At 39.8% G+C, this 18589-nt stretch overlaps 1 protein-coding gene across 7 annotated transcripts in view; it reads left to right on the top strand.

Moving 5' to 3' along the window:
* The window catches only part of LOC138916614 (ubiquitin carboxyl-terminal hydrolase 25-like), a 176060-nt gene that overhangs the window by 11133 nt on the left and 146338 nt on the right, over positions 1 to 18589 (top strand). For 3 of the 7 annotated variants that reach the window (XM_070229561.1, XM_070229563.1, XM_070229564.1), the window contains exon 2: positions 17012 to 17089. The exons of the other annotated variants lie outside the window; for them this stretch is intronic. In XM_070229561.1, the coding sequence (XP_070085662.1) occupies positions 17012 to 17089 (78 nt within the window). The remainder of the gene's footprint in view (positions 1 to 17011; positions 17090 to 18589) is intronic. 7 annotated transcript variants of the gene reach the window in all.

The raw sequence follows: 18589 nt of genomic DNA, 5'->3' as shown, positions 1-18589 counted from the left end.
TCTTCATTTCCTCTAGTGCTTGCTACAACTGTAGAATTCTGTGCCTCACCCCAGACCTGTTGTTTCAAGACTCTGATGGTTGGACTACTTTCTTAACAAGAATCAGTGATTCTTCTGCACTTAAAGTTTGAGGAGCACTAGTTGAAAGTATTCTTGAAGATGAGAGTGCCTTAGCACTTGTGTGAATTGATTGCAGAGGTTGAATTATTACAGTACACCCAATTTAACACGCAAGCAGAGTCTCTTTGAACACATTGGCTTTCTTACATTTCGAGTGTTTGTCCCCATCAGTGTACTTACACTGACCTGCTTTTCTGTTGTAAGGGAAATGCCGCCTCCATCAGGCTATCATGGCCACCATCTCTTGGAAACCCAAAGCTTCAGGTGCCCAGGGGACACTGGAACCCTGAACCCAAATAGGGCAAAGTTAGTTGTCTTTTTATTCATTGAATCATATGTCAGGGAGTTGGGAAGCTATTGTACATGCTAAGGTTGCAGTCTCCCTGTTTCTTTTCTTTTTGGGGTCTGTGTGTGTGAATCATTTTTGAAAGATTTTTTTGTGTGTGAGAAACATAGCGTATGAGAACGTATGTATACCTCAGAGATACGTAATAAGATTACTGCCCTTTGTACCACCTTAGATGTGAAATAGAACATCTTATTATTACAGAAGTTTTCTTTGTGCCTCATCCGAACTGTCCCTTCCTTCCACATCCCTCTAGCTGCTATCTTGACTTTTCCAGGTTGATGTTACCATAGTGTAATTTAGAAAATATAAAATGAAAACACCCATTGAAACTGTTTTAATTAGATGAATTTTGGCATATGGAACATTTTTGACACTCCAGAAGATTTTCTTGCATCACTTTTCCCATTTAGTATCCCCACCCTCCCTTTCCAGATAACCACTTATTGGATTTCTATCACAGTAGATCGCTTTTGGCTGTTTTAGGTCTTCACATAAACGGAATCATAAAAATTCCTTTCTTTTTTTTTTTGCATTTGACATTTCTGCTCAGGAAACTGTTTTTGAGATTCAGCCATGTTATTGCATGTGTTAGTAGTTTGTTCCTTTTTATTGCTGAGTAATATTTTATTATATGAATATTTTGAAACTTGTGTAAATATGTACCTATTGGTGAACTTTTGAGTTGTTTCCAGTTTGTGGCTTTTATGAATAATATTGCCACGTGTATGTGTGTAAGCAAGTCTTGAGTAGACATATTTGCATTTCTCTTGGGCAAATACATAGCAGTGGAATTGTTGTAAAATATTGCTAAATGGTTATTTAAAGCGGTGGTATCACTGTCCATTCCCATCAGCAATGTATGAGAGTTCTGGTTGGTCAACATTTTTGGCAGCACTTGATACTGTCAACTTTTATGTGTTAGCCATCTTAGCGAGTATATAGTGGTACCTCATTGTGATATTAATTTGTATTTCTTTAATGGCTCATGGTTTTAAAGTCTTTTCAGGTGCTTATTGGCCATTTTTGGATGATTTTTAAATATTGCTTCTCATGCATTTTCCAGTTTTATGTTCTTAAAGGATTAGCAATAACAATAGCTAGTTGTTCTTCCAAGTCTGAAAATGGCAAAAAAGTTGAAGATATTGCTAGAGTTAAAACATTTTAGGAGCAAGTACTGATATGCTCTCGAAACAAAATGAAATTGCACAGTTTTTTCTTCATTTTATTTTTTTTAAACTAATACGTGATAAAAAGGCTCACTGCTGAAGAAGGAAGGCCTTTCTCTTCTTCATACCTCAAACTAGCATTGAGTCAATCTCATAGATAGTTAATTGTGCGCATAAGAGAAATCTCTGTGATGTATACTTTGTTCACAGGGTACAAAATACTTTCACACTGTAGTTGGTTTGGAAGTTTGGAAAGGGCCTGGAGGACCAATGGCAGGTGGGAGGAAGTGTGGAGAGGTAAGCAATTGGGCAAAGAAAGACTTTTCTTACAGTTTCTGGTCCATGTGAGAATCAGAAAGAAGAGGAGCTCGTTTTGAACTGGAAAGGAAAACACTTCCTGTTTGCTGGGTTTTTATTGGTGCTGTTCAGCCTGGAAGTGGGTGGGGTGGGCGAGCTACGCTAGGCCTGAGGGCAGGATTGACTTCCAGCTGAGAGCTAAGTCCTCAGAGAAGCAGGAAGGATGTAGAGGAGTAGGGAGAGAGGGAGCAGGAATGAAGAACCATTAGTGGCCAGGATCTGTTACTATGGTAACAGTAACGTGAGAACCACTCACATATACACAAGTTGGTGTGTTATAATTCATGCCAGAATACATGCAAGATCAAATGTTTGATTTCTTTGAGGTGGAGCTACAGAAGCGAGTTTGGGCTGGAGGTGTGGGGCTTGCTGTGTCCTCCACTGAAGCATCTGAGCTGGTCTGCGTTTCTCATCAAGTAGGCCCCACTCTTCCCATTAGGCCTTACAGAAAGCCTCTGGGGCAGAACAAGGCCAAGGAAGAGGATTGAAAGGAAACCAGAAGTGATACCACACCTCTTAATCTCAAGTTCGTGTGCCCGATGCACAGCAAGCCAAACACTGAGACATTGGTGTTTGTAGATGGAGACAGATTTTATTCGAATTGGCCAAAATGAGAAGGTGGGAAAGCCCCTGGACAATCTGACTTCCGCAATTCCATGGCTGCTGAGTGCATTCTCCTTCTTCTACAAAACGAACTCACAAATCTTCGAGACCCCTGAGTCACACCCTCAAGTTAAACAGGAAACGGCAAATTGGTTTAATATCTACAGTGACCCTCAGGTACCCAGCTTCGGCCCAGTCCACTTCCTCGGGTTTAAAATTCCCAGTTTTTGGAGGACGGAACAGCTCTCTGCACAGGCCTCCTGGGGTCAGTGGACACTCTTTGTGCCTATTCTGGTCACATCATTCAGGTTCTCAGAACTGACTTTTGGGCTTCTTCCCCAGTAGAGCGGGGACTTCCAGTCGGTGATAAGACTGCGGAACTAACAGAACTCACAGTATTTCCGTCCTTGCTGCTGGTGTCAGAGGGAAGGCTCACTGCGTCTGTGCTGTGGGGCTGTGGCTGGATAGATGAAGGTGGCGTAGCTCAGGCTGGAGTCAGCTTTGTGGTTTCTGTGATGTTTGCTGGATAGGGGCCCAGGCTTCTGGGGACGTGGGGATCAGAGTAGCCTGCCAAGGGCTGGGGTCCCGTGCGAGGAGGTGTGGTGCTAGGGCCCTGTGAACATTGATGTTGCCATTAGCTTACTTGGCCATCTTGGGGGTTGCCTCAGGCAAATTCTCAACTCAGGGTCTGCAGTTTTTGGATGGAAGTGAATGCCCTTCTGTGCATTCTTGGCTGTGCTGGTGGTGCTCAGGGACCCTTCATACCCCTTGCACTGCTGGAAGAGAGGGCAGAGCTCTCCGGGTTTAATGTGCGAAGGGAGGGGCTGACTAACAGTGCCTCTGTTCCTCCTCTTCCGCCTGTCTTAGGGCCTCAGGGGGCTTTCTGTGGGGGCGAGGGGGAGCGAGGGTGGGAGGTGGTCAGGGAGTGTGGCCGGGAGGTACTGGGAACCTGCTGCCTTTGTCTTTTCCTTACTGACCGTTGTTATATCTTCTATAGATATATCTTGTTATTGAGTTGCAGGGATTTATATATTCTGAATATGTCGTTATAAATTATAAATATATCTTTTCTCAGCATGTAGGTTCTTTTCATTTTCTTATTAGTTTCTATGAAGTCAAGTTTTTTAACACTGGTGAAGTTCATTATACCACTTTTTTTTTTTTTACGGTTAATGCTTTAACAAATTTTTGAAACTTAATTTGCAAAAACTTTTTTCCTGTGTTTTCTTCTAAAATGTTTTATCATTTTAGTTTTTACATTTACGTCTGTAATTTATGTGGAGTCTGTTTTTGTGTGTGCTCTGAGGTGGAAGAGTTCAGGTTTATATGAAATAAATGGCCCTTGTGTTATAGTTCATCTTTACTTCTGGATGCACCAGAACTTAACCATCCTACTGTTGGTAAACTATTTGGTTATCTTTTTATGTGTTCATGGACCTTTGAGATTTTTTTTTGTGAAATTTACGTTTGTTTCTCTTGTTTGTTTTTTCTTTTGGGTGGTTTTACCTTTCCCTTTTTGATTTGAAGGAGTTCTTTAGTCTAAAGATAATTTTTATTTTCTACTTAGATATTTTGAAAATATCTTTTCCCATTTTCAGGGTGTCTTTTTACTCCCTTTATGCTATTCTTTCATGAATAGAAGATCATTTCAATTTAGTCTCATATGTGATTAGTTTTCTTTATTTGAACTTCCATACTCTTTCATTAAGATGGTCTCTCTCTCTCTCTCTTTTTTTTTTTTTTGTGAGGAAGATTGGCCCTGAGCTAACATATGTTGCCAATCTTCCTCTTTTTGCTTGAGGAAGATTGTTGCTGAGCTAACGTCTGTGCCAATCTTCTGTTTTGTCTGTGGAATGCTGCCACAGCCTGGCTTGATGAATGGGGTGTAGGTCCATGCTTGGGATTCGAACCACTGAACTGCAGGCCACCAAAGCAGAGTGGTGAACTTAACCACTAGGCCACCTGGTGGCCCCAAGATACTCTCTTTTATTGTCCTCTAGTCTTTTTCTTGTTTTGCCTTCAGTATTTGTCTTATTCCACTTGGATTTGAAGTTTGGGCATATTGTTTGCATAGGTGTCCAAATTCATGATTGGAGAACCAGCAACTGTATTGAAAAATTTCTCCTCCTCCTCATTAATGCTCCACCTGATGACAATATTTTTTATCCTTGAATTGGGACTTTTTAAAATAGGTCTCAGGGACTCTCCCTTGAATTAAAGTATTTTTCATTATAGTTTTACTGAAGTGTGCGTAAATGTAAACGAGGCATAAATTTATTATGTTTTATTATATAACTCTTATGCACCAAGACCAAAACCCAACTAATAACTTAGATATAACCAAAACTAAAAAATTAGTAAAATTTGGAAGAATAAGGTTAACTTAATTTTAACAGAATGGTAGTGTTTTACAGAAGCTAATTTGGCACTTCCATCTTCAGCCAAGGAAATTAATACATGTGCATCAGGATATTCTTGTAATAGTTATTGTTAAAGTTTGGGAGTAGATTTTATTGCCATTGTCATCCACTTTACGTCTTTGACCCTGGTACTCAGTTGACAGCCGTTGTCTTAGAGTGGGGTTCTCAGCCTTTTTGTTGTAGTTTTCACAGATGTGCCTTCAGGTTTGATCATAGTTTAAAACTTTTTTTTATTTTTTGCTATACCTCGGTATAGTAGTCCCATTTTATCCACAGTTTTGCTTTCCATTGTTTCAGTTATCCACGGTCAACCGTGGTCCAAAAGTATTAAGTGGAAAATTCCAGAAATAAACAATTCATGTTTTAAATTGTGCATCATTCTGAATAGCCTGATGAAGTCTCACTCCATTTCACCTAAGATGTGAGTCATTCCTTTGTCCAGCATATCCACACCGTATATGCTACCCACCTCTAGTCACTTAGTAGCTGTGGGTTATCAGATTGATGGTTGTGGTATCACAGTGCTTGTTTTCAAGTAACCATGATTTTACTTAATAATGGCCCCAAAGCGCAAGAGTAGTGAGGATGCAATTCGGATATGCCAAAGGGAAGCTTTAAGTAAAAAGGTAAAAGTTCTCAACTTAAGAAAAGAAAAAAATCTTATGCTGAGGTTGTTAAGATCTTGGGTGACTTTTATTATGCCATATTGTTATAATTGTTCTATTTTATTATTGTTAATCTCTTACTGTGCCTAGTTTATAAATTAAGCTTTATTATAGGTGTGTATGTATAGAAAAAAACCAGTATATATATGATTTGCTACTCTCTGTGGTTTCAGGCATCCACTGGGGGTCTTGGAACGTATCTCTCACAGGGAAGGGGAGACTACTGTAAATGTGCTGTAATTATTGCTGTATCTCTCAAGCAGAATGTTGAACTGAACAGGTTGTGTGGTTTAGTGTAGAGTGGGATACAGATGATCCTCAACTTACTATGTTTCTACTTAGGATTTTTCGACTTTCATTGGTGTGAAATTGATAATGCATTCAGTAGAAACTGTACTTTGAATTTTGAATTTTGATCTTTTCCCAGGCTAGCGGTATGTGGTACACTCCTCTGTTGTGACGTTGGGCAGCGGCAGCGAGCCACAGCTCCCAGTCAGCCACGCGATCACGAGGCTGATAACACTTACAACAGTCCTGAACCCATAAACCATTATGTGTTTCGCTTTCAGTACGATACTCAATAAATTACACGAGATATTCAGCACTTTGTTATTAAACAGGATTTGTGTTAGAGGATTTTGCCCAACTGTACACTAATGTGTACTATTTAGTCCTTTTTTCTGGTCATTGTTACAAGGCTCCTGTAACTCTTGAAATTTACTGTCTTTTGTATGCTAATGAGAAAACTTGTGGTTGGAGGACAAGATAGCTTCAGGAGAGGGGCTGGACCTCAGAAAAACCAACCACTGTGATTAGAGGGTTAGAACTTTCAGCCGGTTCCCCAGTCCAGGGAGGGGAGAGGGGCTGGAGAGTGAGTTCAGTCACCAGTGGCCAATAATTTCAATGAATTGTGCCTACATAATGAAATCTCTGGTGCTTTATATACTTTTAATAAGTGCATAGTAAATGAGAGTTCTTAGGATAGAACTTTGCATGTATGGTTAACTTTTTTCCTTCCTAATTTTTTCTGATGTTTAGTCTCCTAAGAATACAGAATTACATCATGAATATATTGTTAGAATACAAAAATTGCTTGTAAGGAAGTTAGATCAGTAAGTGTCCAGTTAGGACACAGAAAACACACAATAATTTGGACAGGGAAAGTTTAATACGATTCACTAGTAACGGTGATTGGCTACTAAAGACTGAAAACTCTAGAGAAGAAAAGGAGGAGTAAGTTTTGGAGAGGTCCTCCACGAGCCCTGAGGCTCAGATTCAGGTTTTGTTGGAGAGGTTGTGATTGAAGCCCACTGGATAGCGGGCAAGTTTGCTGAGGTGCTGGAGGTGGGGACACTTCTGCCAGTAGCTGTTTTATGGGTCCAGGAAAGAAAGTGGTATAGAGCATATGCTTTTTTACACCTAGCATTTTATCTAGATGAATGGAGTTTCTGATAGTCTGGAGGGTGTGTTATGTGTGGAATTAGTATGACCAAAAACTATATTTGCTGTAAGGAATTGTTTGTGACAGATGTAGCTGCTAGGAATCGTATAGTGTTGTAGTTTATTTTGTTTTATTAGTGTAGGGATTTTATTTTTGGACTGTAAGTTAGTTATGAAAATTTAAGTATGGAAACTAGAGATATGTAAAGATTTAATTGGACGAGAGAGATATATTAGGAATCAGTTAGATTATTAGCACCAAAAACAAGTTAAATATATTTTGTCTAAACTGCTTATGTCATAGTTCAAGGATGTCATTTGATTCACAAAACTTTTTTTTACCCAGATGTTTTCCAGAATATAGGGGCTCTAATTTAAAAGCACACTGTTCCAAAAGCTTTTACAAATTGCGTTTTTGAAACTCAAAATGCATGTTCCCATAGAAACCATGTTTCATCATGTTGGGTTCTTATTTGGCCTGGAAATGTATTTAACTCTGTATGGACTTAGCTTATAGTGCAGTGAAACAATATTTTTTGCATGTAGAGTTTCTACTTATGATGCATTCTTTTGTCTACTAGTTAATAGGGATGGGGGATTCTCTTAGGGGCATGGACATTATGTGGATGTTAGATTGGTTGAAGGGTTGAGGTGGCAGGTGGGGTATGAACTCTGAGGTGAGGAAGGATGGAAACAAACATTTACTGAGGACCAACTATGTACATTGCTCTTTGCTACCTGTTTCCCGTAAAGCATCTCATTTCTTTACTTTTCTTCCTTTTTCTTTTTTTTGGATTATGTGAATGCTTAAAGATTGTTTGTAGCTCTGGGATTCTGTAAAAAGGTAGGAAAAGGTTTCTTAAATTCAGAAATTCTGGCATTTCTAAGTCTAAATGTAAATAGTGAAGTATAAAAAAGCACATCTTTGGGCTGGCTCCGTGGCCGAGTGGTTAAGTTTGGGTGCTCCGCTGCAGCAGCCCAGGGTTCAGATCCTGGGCGCAGACATGGCACCGCTCGTCAGGCCACGTTGAGGCGCCGTCCCACATCCCACAACTAGAAGGACATGCAACTAAGATATACAACTATGTACAGGGGGTTTGGGAAGATAAAGCAAAGCAGAAAAAAAAAAAGAAGATTGGCAACAGTTGTTAGCTCAGGTGCCAATCTTAAAAAAAAACAAAAACTACCTGCTTCATTTATATAAAAAAAAAAGAGCACATCTTCAGATTTTTACACCCAGAGGGATATATGATTAATTTACTTTAACACTGACGTGCTGTTAACTCAAAAAGGTTGAGATAAACCTTGGCTCTGTGCCAGTAGGAAGTACAAGGTACCCCAGCCATTCATGAGATAGCTATTTGGGGTATTTGCAGTGGAGAATTTCAATAATATTGTCCTGTACACTCACCTTCAAGCAGGATTGACAGGACCAGAACTAAGAAAGGAAGCCTTCTGGGAAATTCTAGATAGACTGTACGAGAGTGCAGAAAGTTTGTTTAGTAAGTGGGCCTGATTTAGGTATGCCTCTTGTTCCTGTCTCCAGTAATTAGTACCTCTTTCTTGTGGATGAGTTCAAGCCCTGTGATCTGACTTAGTCCACTTACCCTCTGTAAACTCTGCTATGTTCATTTGTTCAGTCAATATTTATTGAGTGCCTACCACATGCCAGCACTGGTACTAGTTGCCAGGAATACAGTGATGAGTGAAATAGACAGACTGTGCTCCTTTTGGACTTAGAATCTGGTGATTAACCGTAGTATATTATTATAATGTGGTGAGTGCCAGGAGAACCTCTAACCTTCACAGAAGGCAACTGAATATACACAGATCTTTGAATTAGGAAGCAGAGTGGTATTTTGTAGACCCTGAATAAAAGTCAGAGGGAAGAGGAAGATGGGAAAGTAGTGCAAGGTGAGGCTAGAGAGAGCCGCAGCCTGCAGACAGCCCGTGAGGCCGTGATAAGGATTGCACTGCAGGAAAATTCTCAGAGAGTTCACGGAATATTACATGTGAAGGAAATGAAAGATCATGTTGTCCTCCTTAAAATGAGAGAGAAAAATAAAAGACAAGGCTCGGCAAATAAAAGTTTTTTGTTTTTGTTTTTTGCTTATAGCTTTTAGCTGGCCAGGGGCAGGTTTGGGGCTTATGAAGAGCTATTTGAAGGACACGTGTACTAGGAATTATCTGTCAACGAAGTTTGGGGATTTCTTGTTATGGTGAGATAATACGAACTAGGGCAGTTTAGTGTTATCAGGTAGACGCAGAAGGTATTTGTGGAAACAGATGTGCGTATGGTTATGTACTTTAAAGGCAGTGGTGTTATTAATCCTTTCATTGATAGGTAACTTTGACCTGCTTACCACTCAGTGCCGGAAATACTTTAGTCTTTAGTGCATATGATTCGAAGTTTAAGAATGCCTTGGGATTATCTATCTCATTGGGGTTTTTTCCTTTTTTCTAAGAGAATTTGGAAGTTTTTTTAGAGGTCATTCTAAGAGTTGCCTTTTTTTCCCCTGAAGAGGGAGACCTTTGACTTTGTTTCTTTTGCGCTAAACCAAGTTTTATTTATATTTGGAAATGCAGTTAAAGGCACCAATGACTGACTTATGAGGCATTCACCCCTTAACACAGAAAGCTTTCCTGCCTTCTAGTCAGCAGTGCGCCAGTCTTCTCGTACCGCTATCTAAGTGTTTTACATCAACATGGTAGGAGATTTTTCCACCGCTTTCATTTTTTACTGCATCTTTAATCTTCAAAATCAGGTACCGTAGAGGAGAGAAAATATGGAAAGGACATGGGCTGTGGGATTTGAAAACCCTGTTTTCATTCCTGTCTCTGCACTTGTTCATCTCTTGAAGCCCGTTAGCTATAAAATGAGAGGAACTTCCTAGAGGGTGTGTGTGTGCATGTGCACATTTGCATGTGTCAAATGAGATTGTATGCTGGGAACACTTAAAGCAGAGTCTGGCATACAGCAAGAGCATAATTGCTTATCTTTTTCCTTGGCCTAAACCAGTGATCCCCTTTTTTTGATCCTCAAAAAGTTATACCGATGTTAAATATTCTGTAGTCTTTACTGAAACAGATTTAAAACAGACCCAACATTAAGTAGGGTCAACTGAGGGAGGAAAGAATTTCAATGAAACCCTCTGATCTTTAATTTATATTGAAATTACTGATGTCTCCTTCTCCCTGGAGTGTATACTACTGTCTTTTCCACAGAGTAGGCACTTAAGGATGTCATCATGTAGTAAAAATTACTTTGAAGAAGGAATCTGAAGGTCTGTAGGTAGTCTTGGCTTGTTCCTTATTGATTTTTGTGGTATTTGCAAGCCACTGAATCTCTTTGAACATTGTGCCTTGCCCTTCTTGGTCGAGCAGTGTGTTAAACAACAAAAAATTCAGCTCAGGGGGCTGGCCTGGTGGTGCAGCAGTTAAGTTCACGTGCTCGGCTTCGGCGGCCTGGGGTTTGCTGGTTTGGATCCTGGGCACAGACCTACACACCGCTTGCTCATCAAACCGTGCTGTGGCAGGCATCCCACATATAAAGTAGAGGAAGATGGACACAGGTGTTAGCTCAGGGCCAGTCTTCCTCAGCAAAAAACAGGAGGATTGGTGGTAGATGTTAGCTCACGGCTAATCTTCCTCAAAAAAGAAAACAAGGAAAAGAAATTCAGCTCAGTCGATTTAAAAAGTCAAATTGACTTTATTGAGCGATTTATTATTGGGCCATAGTTCTTAGCCATAAAATAAATAGGTGTGCCAGAAGGTGGCATGCTTGACTCTTTAGAATTTAAAGATCCCGTTAGCTAAGACTTTGGGTTTTTTGGAGCCAAATTAATGTGTAAAAAGAGTGTGCTGCTGGGTTGAGGATTGTGTGTGTTTTACAGTATACCTCGTTGCATGGAAGTTTTCTTGAGGTTGGCAGGTGGCCTGGTGTCAATCTAACCTGTTCCGTGAGCACCTTCTCCTGACAGGAGTCTTTGAGTTAGGTGATGAACTCTCTAACAGCCTTTAAATACTTGATCTGTGCCCATGATTTTTGTGATTTTTTGACTTCAGAGATTCCCGTTAGCCTTTGTCTGCATGAAACAAGACAGACAGGTGCACCTTAATGTATCGTCAGTAACCAAGAGATGTTACTGTTGCTGGCCAAGAAAAGGCCCTGTGTGCAAAACCAGCAGTTCCCAACATTGGAACCTGAGACTGGGGAACGACTGAACCAACAGACCTCAACAAATGGGGACTGTGGACTGATTCCAAACAGATGGGGAAGTGCACTTGCTGCTAGCAGTTCCCACCGTGGAATCTGGGGAAGGATCCCAAACAAATGGGGACTGCAGACTCAACCACCAGCAGTTCCCAACCCGGAATCTGGAAACATAACCAAGGGCTAGGATTTCCAATCAAATAGGGATCTGTGGTCCAAACTGCTAGCAGCTCCCAACGTGGAACTAGTGATTCTAGACAAATGGGGAACTAACTGGAAAGCCAGTTAGATTGGGAGCTCAGTGCAAAGAGAGCCGAGCTCAGAACCCAGAGGGAACTTACCCACAGCCCTTGGAAATGGTGAGAAAGGCAGTGAACTCAAAAACGGGTTTGCAACTACCATGCCTGTGTTTCTTGTTGTCCCTGAATGCCACTGGAAGTCTCCTTTAGTTCTGCTGCTGCCACCAAATCTTCTAAACAACAAAAAATTCAACTGAGTAAATTTGAAAGAGCAAATTGGCTTTATTGAACGATTCATGAATCAGGCAGCATCCTGTCTACCAAATAGAAAGGAGCTCCATAGAGTTGCAGAAAAGAAATGATTTTAAAGGCAGAGAGGGAGGGGACAAAAGGCAATTATTACCAAAGAATGCATTGTTTTAGGCAAGGTTGCCCTCCTAAGGGGAATGGAAGTGGTCTATCAGTGGATAACCCACTAGGGCTGAGCAGGAAATTCTGTGTTGACTGGTCCAAGGTTACATTCCTGGGGAGTTGAAACTGCAAATTAGGTTAGGTATTAAGTCTTGGTTTTCTGACTGTGGGGCCTTAACATTAGTGACTCCATTTTGGGCCTGCTGTCTCCTTATTTATTTATTTAGGAAGATTGGCCCTGAGCTGACATCTGTTGCCAACTTTCATTTTCTCCCCAAAGCCCCAGTAGTACACAGTTGTATATCCTAGTTGTAAGTCACTCTAGCTCTTCTGTGTGGGTTGCTGCCACAACATGGCTTGATGAGCCATGCTAAGTCCGTGCCCAGAATCTGAAGCTGCGAACCCGAGGCCGCTGAAGCAGAGCAAGTGAAATTAACCATTCGGCCACAAGGCTGGCCCCTGCTGCCTTCTTTTTAACAAGTGTGAATATGTTGCACCCACCTCCTTGTGCTTATTCGATATGAAATCTGTACAAGGAAGACCTCAGAGCTCAGAAGAGGAGCTCTAGACATGCAAGTGGGTTGTATCCACCTTGGATCCCAAATTGCTTGTCAAGGAGGAGAGAATCATATGCAAGACATTTTCAGTTGAGGATCAGGGTGTATCACAGACCAGAAGTTTGGTAAATAGGAAAATGCAAACCTTGAAAGAAAGACCAGGGTCTTAATCACAACAGAAATAACAGCAATAAAAACATATGATTACGGGAAATGAAGGTGCAGGTTTTCAAAGACAGGAAAAGCACAGCTGTAAGATGCCAATAACAAAGGGGAAAACCTTACAAATGAGGTGGTTTTTCTGCCATAAACTGAGAATTTTTCTCATAGGTCACCTTTTTCGATTTCTCTCCCATTTCTTGGTAACTTAGCTGAGAAAGTTCTTTCACCTTCTCTCCTTCCTGCTCAGCCTTCTTTGGCACCTTAATCCTTTTCTCTTCATTGTTTCATTTTCAGTCAAAATTCATGCGGTCATAAAACTATGCTAGAGATACATCTGGATTATTTTTTTTCCTAGGTTTTAGCTGACTTAATCGTGAAAGATGATAAAATACCAAACCATAACAAAATTTCAAAGATGTTGCTTTTCTTGATAAAATACTCAATGTTCTTATTGCACTCTGTATCGGTCAACTAACATCATAACAGCTCACTCCAAAAGTTGGTGACATACCAAAATATTATCATCACGTTCACAGATTTGTGGGTCGATTGGAGTGGCTCTTCTCTACAAGTGCCTCATTCTTCTGGGGCAAGTGGGCTTCCCAGGTCATGTTCTTCTTAAGGAAGAAGATGAAGAGGGCAAGCCCAACCATGTAAGCACATTTCATGTTTGCTTGCATGCTGTCTGCTATTATGTCATTGGTCAAAGTGTGTCACATGGTCAAGCTCCTCAATGCAGCAAGGAAATATATGGTATCTCTAGTGAGAGAAAGGGAAAAGTTGCAAAAGGTGTGAGAGCAGAGATGGGAGAATTGGGAGTCTAACACAGGCCCTGTAATGTTTTCTGGGTTTTACATTTGTATTTACATTTCATCTTGTCATTAATGTATATGTATACTATTTTGTATCCTATCACTTCAGCTTAATGCGATTTTGTGAAGATAACCTTCTATATAGATTCACTACTTAAAAATATACAGTTGTTTGGATTTGTCCATCTGTATCAAAATCATTTGAGATGCTTATTAAAAATACAGATTTATTAGCCTTAACTCACACCCTCCTGGAATCACAGTCTCTGGGGTGGGGCCGGGGAATCATCATTATTAGAAAACTCATCAGGTCATTCTTCTGTACATTAAAGTTTAGAATGTCTTCCTTAGTGGAAGGACATTTGCATCTTTTTTCATTTTTCCAGCATTATAAATAATAGCCAGCGACGTTTGTACAAATGAGTAATTTCTTTGGGGTATTCAATAGTCTTTCCCGATGCACGATTGAATAATTCGCAGTTGAGGAAAATAATGCTCTGTGTAAAGGATGGAGTTTGGAGTGCTGGTGGTGGTGAAATTGCAAACAGGCTTATAAAATCTTTCAAGTATTTTATGTTCACTAAAATAAAGCCTTGAATTAGATAAGGAGAATTTCTGTAAAATTTTTATACATCTTTAATTTGTAATGTTGGGTATTATGTAACTTAGTCATGGTTCTGTTGCTTAGTTATTGTTAACTTTTTAAAAGAAAGTAGAAAAGTTGACAAGTTTAAAAAGAATTTATTTTTCTTGTATTTCAGCCCTGGAAATTTGGCAATTTGGTTCTTTTATTCAACTATTTTGATTCTTCTTGGCATTTATATGACCTTGTTTATGTACTTTATTATCTATTTTATTGTTAGATAGTCTTGGTTATCTCAACTCTTTAATAAGATTTTTATGGAAATGAAAATTCATTGATGGCATGGCAGATACTGCCAATGCCTATGCAATATACGTTCTTTCTTTTCCCTAACAAACAGAGCCTTGATTTCATCTTCAGAGTGCCTTTTTGCATTGCTGAAAAATACATTTCCCAACCGCTTTTGCACTTAGGAGTGGCCAGGAGGCTTTGTGTGTTCAGTGAGGCTTTAAGTGGAAGTCGCCAGAAAGGGCTTGATAAAGAAGGCAGAATCATTTGTCAGACACCTTTTGTCCTTTGCCCTTCCCTTTGTCCTACCTAGAACTTGGACAGGATGCTGGAGGAGGAGACATGGAGTGACAGACACTTGCTGAATGTCATATATAGGAATGTTTAGTGGGAAGACAGAAGGAGCTTAGATCTTTGATATCTTGTGGGGTGTCCTTATCAGATCTGGACTGCCCACCTCCAGTCTAATTATATTAGGAAAAGACACTGCAGTATGTTGAAGCTACTATTTAGATGGGACTCTGTTACATGTAGCTGAATATAATTTGTAACTTATATGTGTGGCTTTTGTAAAAGATATCTCGACTACGTTCTCTCTAACCTGACTTTCAAATTGCTTTTATTTATTTATTTTTTTCATTTCATTTTGTAATTTCTTTAGGACCCTTCACTTCTGAATGTATATACATTATGCATGTTTAAATTGTCAAGCATGTTTTGAAACGCACGTTTTACAATCCTGACATCAACAAATCTGTATGCATAACATTTTAAAACTTTATATTTTGAAGTAATTTCAAATTTAAAGTTGCGAAATTAGTACAGAGAACTTCCCATAACTTTTTTCCTGAACCATTTGAGAGTAAGTTGCAGACATCATGTCCCTTTACCCTCTGAAATACTTCAGGGTGTATTTCCTAAGAAAAAAGATATTTTCTTAAATAACTATAGTGCATTATCAAATTCAGGAATTTAATATTAATAAAATATCATTACTAAGCAGTCCACATTCATCTTTCTCCAGTTGTCCGAATAATATCCTGTATTGCGTTTAGTTTGAGATGTAATGTGGTCTCCTGCAGTACATTTGGTTACCATGCCTTTTTGGTCCCCTTTAATCTGGAAACTTGTCCTTTGTCATGATATAGACATTTTGAAGATAACCCAATAATTATTTTGCGAAATGTTCCTCAGTTTGGATGTCTGATACTTCCTCAAGATTAGATTCAGGTTATGGTTTTTGGCAGGAAAACCACAGGTGATATTGTCTTCTTGGTGTATCATATCATATCAAGAGGCACACGCTGTCAGTCCCATTATTGGTAATATTAGCTCTGATCACTTGGTTGAGTTGGTATCTGTTAGATTTCTTCAGTATAAATTTACCTTTTCTCCCTTTATAATTTGTAGGAAGAATTTGAAACTGTGTAACTATACTGTTTCTCATTAAACTTTCACCCCATAAAATTCTTACTGAGATGACTGTAAAACATTTTCAAGAAAGATTTCTGCAGATCCTTTCATTCTAGTGACGACTTGTCTTCCAGATCATATCCCTTGAGCTTGCATTATGTCGTGGTGCTGTCTTACAGTTTTTGGGAACTTGTTTTGAGAAATACAGAGATGTAGGGAGGAACATGGTTCTTAATTAGGGAAGTTCAGGGAAGGGTTTCGTAGTGGGATGCTATCCCCCCAATAGAGTGTAATAGATTATATGGTACATAGACCAGTAGACTGTAAACAGATCTGAAGCAACTGGGGGCAAATGATCAATTCTGTTTAGGATCTTTTATGACGGATGGGAGCATGAGATGGTCCTCTTTTTCCTCAGACAGATCGTAGGATGCCAGTGATATAATATACTCACCTAGTGCATGGCCTGCCAAAAGCGTGTCTTTTTCACATATCCCAGGGGCCTGGATGCTGCCTGTCCATAGGGACAGGGAGAGATTACCAGAGCTGCCTCGATCTCCATCACTGGTCCCATGCCCTAGTTAAAGTAACCCAATGGATACTTGTTTCCTTAGTTTCTCAGGCTTAGCCTCATGCTAACCACTCCTTTTCTTGTTGGGTGGCATAAATGAGGTGGTGAAGAATGGACCAGAAATTGTTAATTCAGTAAGACTTCTTCTTGGGAAGTAATGTAGAAGTTCCCTTTTGGAAACATGAAAATGGAATAAGGGCTCCCCACAGCATGGTTCCTTCTTCCTAAAAGAATGAAATTTGTTCAGTCTCTCTCAAGTTTGTTTGTTTGTTTTTTCTTTTTGAAGAAGATTAGCCCTGAGCTAACATCTGCTCCCAATCCTCTTTTTGCTGAGGAAGACTGGCCCTGAGCTAACATCTGTGCCCATCTTCCTCCACTTTATATGCGGGACGCCTACCACAGCATGGCTTGACAAGTAGTGCTATGTCTGCACATGGGATCCAAGCCAGTAAACCCCGGGCCGCCAAAGCAGAGTGTAGGAACTGAACTGCTGTGCCACCAGGCCTGCCCCTGTTTTTGTTTTTCTTTTTTACTCTAGTTTATTTTGTTTTCTGTTTGTTTGCCCAAAGGTCATTTATTTTCTTGTCCTTGTATATTTTCAGATTTCAGAGTGTAATGATTTTGGTTTTTCCTCTCTTCTAGCACCAGCAGACATTTTTGAATCAGCTGAGAGAAATTACTGGGATCAACGATGCCCAGATACTACAGCAAGCTTTGAAAGTATGGCCTCTGTTTTATGACCTACACTTGTGTTACACCCTCATCTCTACTGCCTGCCGTATTTGAAAGTTGAGTTTTTTAGTTATACTGTGTGGTAGTAGTAGAGATATAGGAAAGAACTTGTATAAAGTAAGAGCCTTAGCTAACATATACTGCAATTTTGAGCATGTTAGCTTTCAGCATACCTTGGAGTGACAGATGACATCTCTCCATAGGAAACACTTTTCATGCAAAATAGGGGGATGTGAATCCAAATGCTAATGGCTGGTTTTCCTCAAGAACCATGATTTTAGAGTTTAAATAGGGGCAGAGGGTGCGGGAGAGTAGAGAGAGGAGGAGGAGGGAGAAATAGAAAATTAATAGAGAGTCAAAAGCTTACATTTTTTCCTTCCAAGAAGGAGAAATAGAAACTGGCTAACATTCAAGTAATTTACCTTAAGAACATTCAACATCAAACTTTTGAGTATATGCAACAGATAAGATGCATCATTTTGTTGTATCTTATGAAGTACCCTCATTTCCACACAGAGGCACTCACATGAGTTAAATCACATGGGTATGCACATGGAAAAGATCAAGCGAGTGAAAGATGTTCAAGAACTATATATATATATATAGCTACAAAGGCTAGCAGTGAGAGCCTTTTGCCACTGTAGGCATACACACAGCTTCAATCCTTTGGCATTTGCTCCATGAGACAAAATTATGTAATTTTTGATGTTGACACAAAAGTTCTTCATTTGTGTCTGGAAGCAATTTATCTTTTAGGTGAGTGTAATCATAATCCTCATAATAGTAGTGATAACAACTAGCACTTAGTAAGCACTTACAGTACTAGGTGCTATTCCTAATAACTCCATGGGGTATTATTTTCATCCCTTTTTAAAAGATAAGGAAACAGAGGTTAAAGTGACTTGATCAAGATCACACAGCTAGTATGTGGAGGAGTTTGAAATAGAAACCAAGTGGCCTGATCCCAGAGCATCACACTTAATTTCTGCTTTCACTAGAGGCTTTGCTTCGTTTTGGCCTCATCAGGACAGTGATGAAGCAGTACTGTTTAGAGCATTAATGCAGGGTTTATGAAGCCACTGTAAGCATTTAGGGAGGAAACAAATGTGTTGTATGTCAGTTTATATGATGATGTTTAGATGATTGCCAGTCCTTTCTTTTTTTTTTTTTTAAAGATTTTATTTTTCCTTTTTCTCCCCAAAGCCCCCCGGTACATAGTTGTGTATTTTTAGTTGTGGGTCCATCTAGTTGTGGCATGTGGGATGCTGCCTCTGCATGGCTTGATGAGCGGTGCCATGTCTGCGCCCAGGATCCGAACTAGCAAAACCCTGGTCTGCCAAAGTGGAGCACGCGAACTCAACCACTCGACCGGCCCCACTAGTCCTTTCTTTATTGTGATAAATATGACTAAATCCTGTCTATTTTCAGAATGTACTTTTTCCATTATGTGTCAGTGAGTGTGACACTACACTCGGTACCTTGTCAGGG

Source organism: Equus caballus, chromosome 12, assembly GCF_041296265.1.
Source record: "Equus caballus isolate H_3958 breed thoroughbred chromosome 12, TB-T2T, whole genome shotgun sequence".
Lineage (NCBI taxonomy): Eukaryota > Metazoa > Chordata > Mammalia > Perissodactyla > Equidae > Equus > Equus caballus.
Note: the sequence above shows the minus strand (reverse complement) of the source record. Positions and strands in the feature narration are given on the sequence as shown.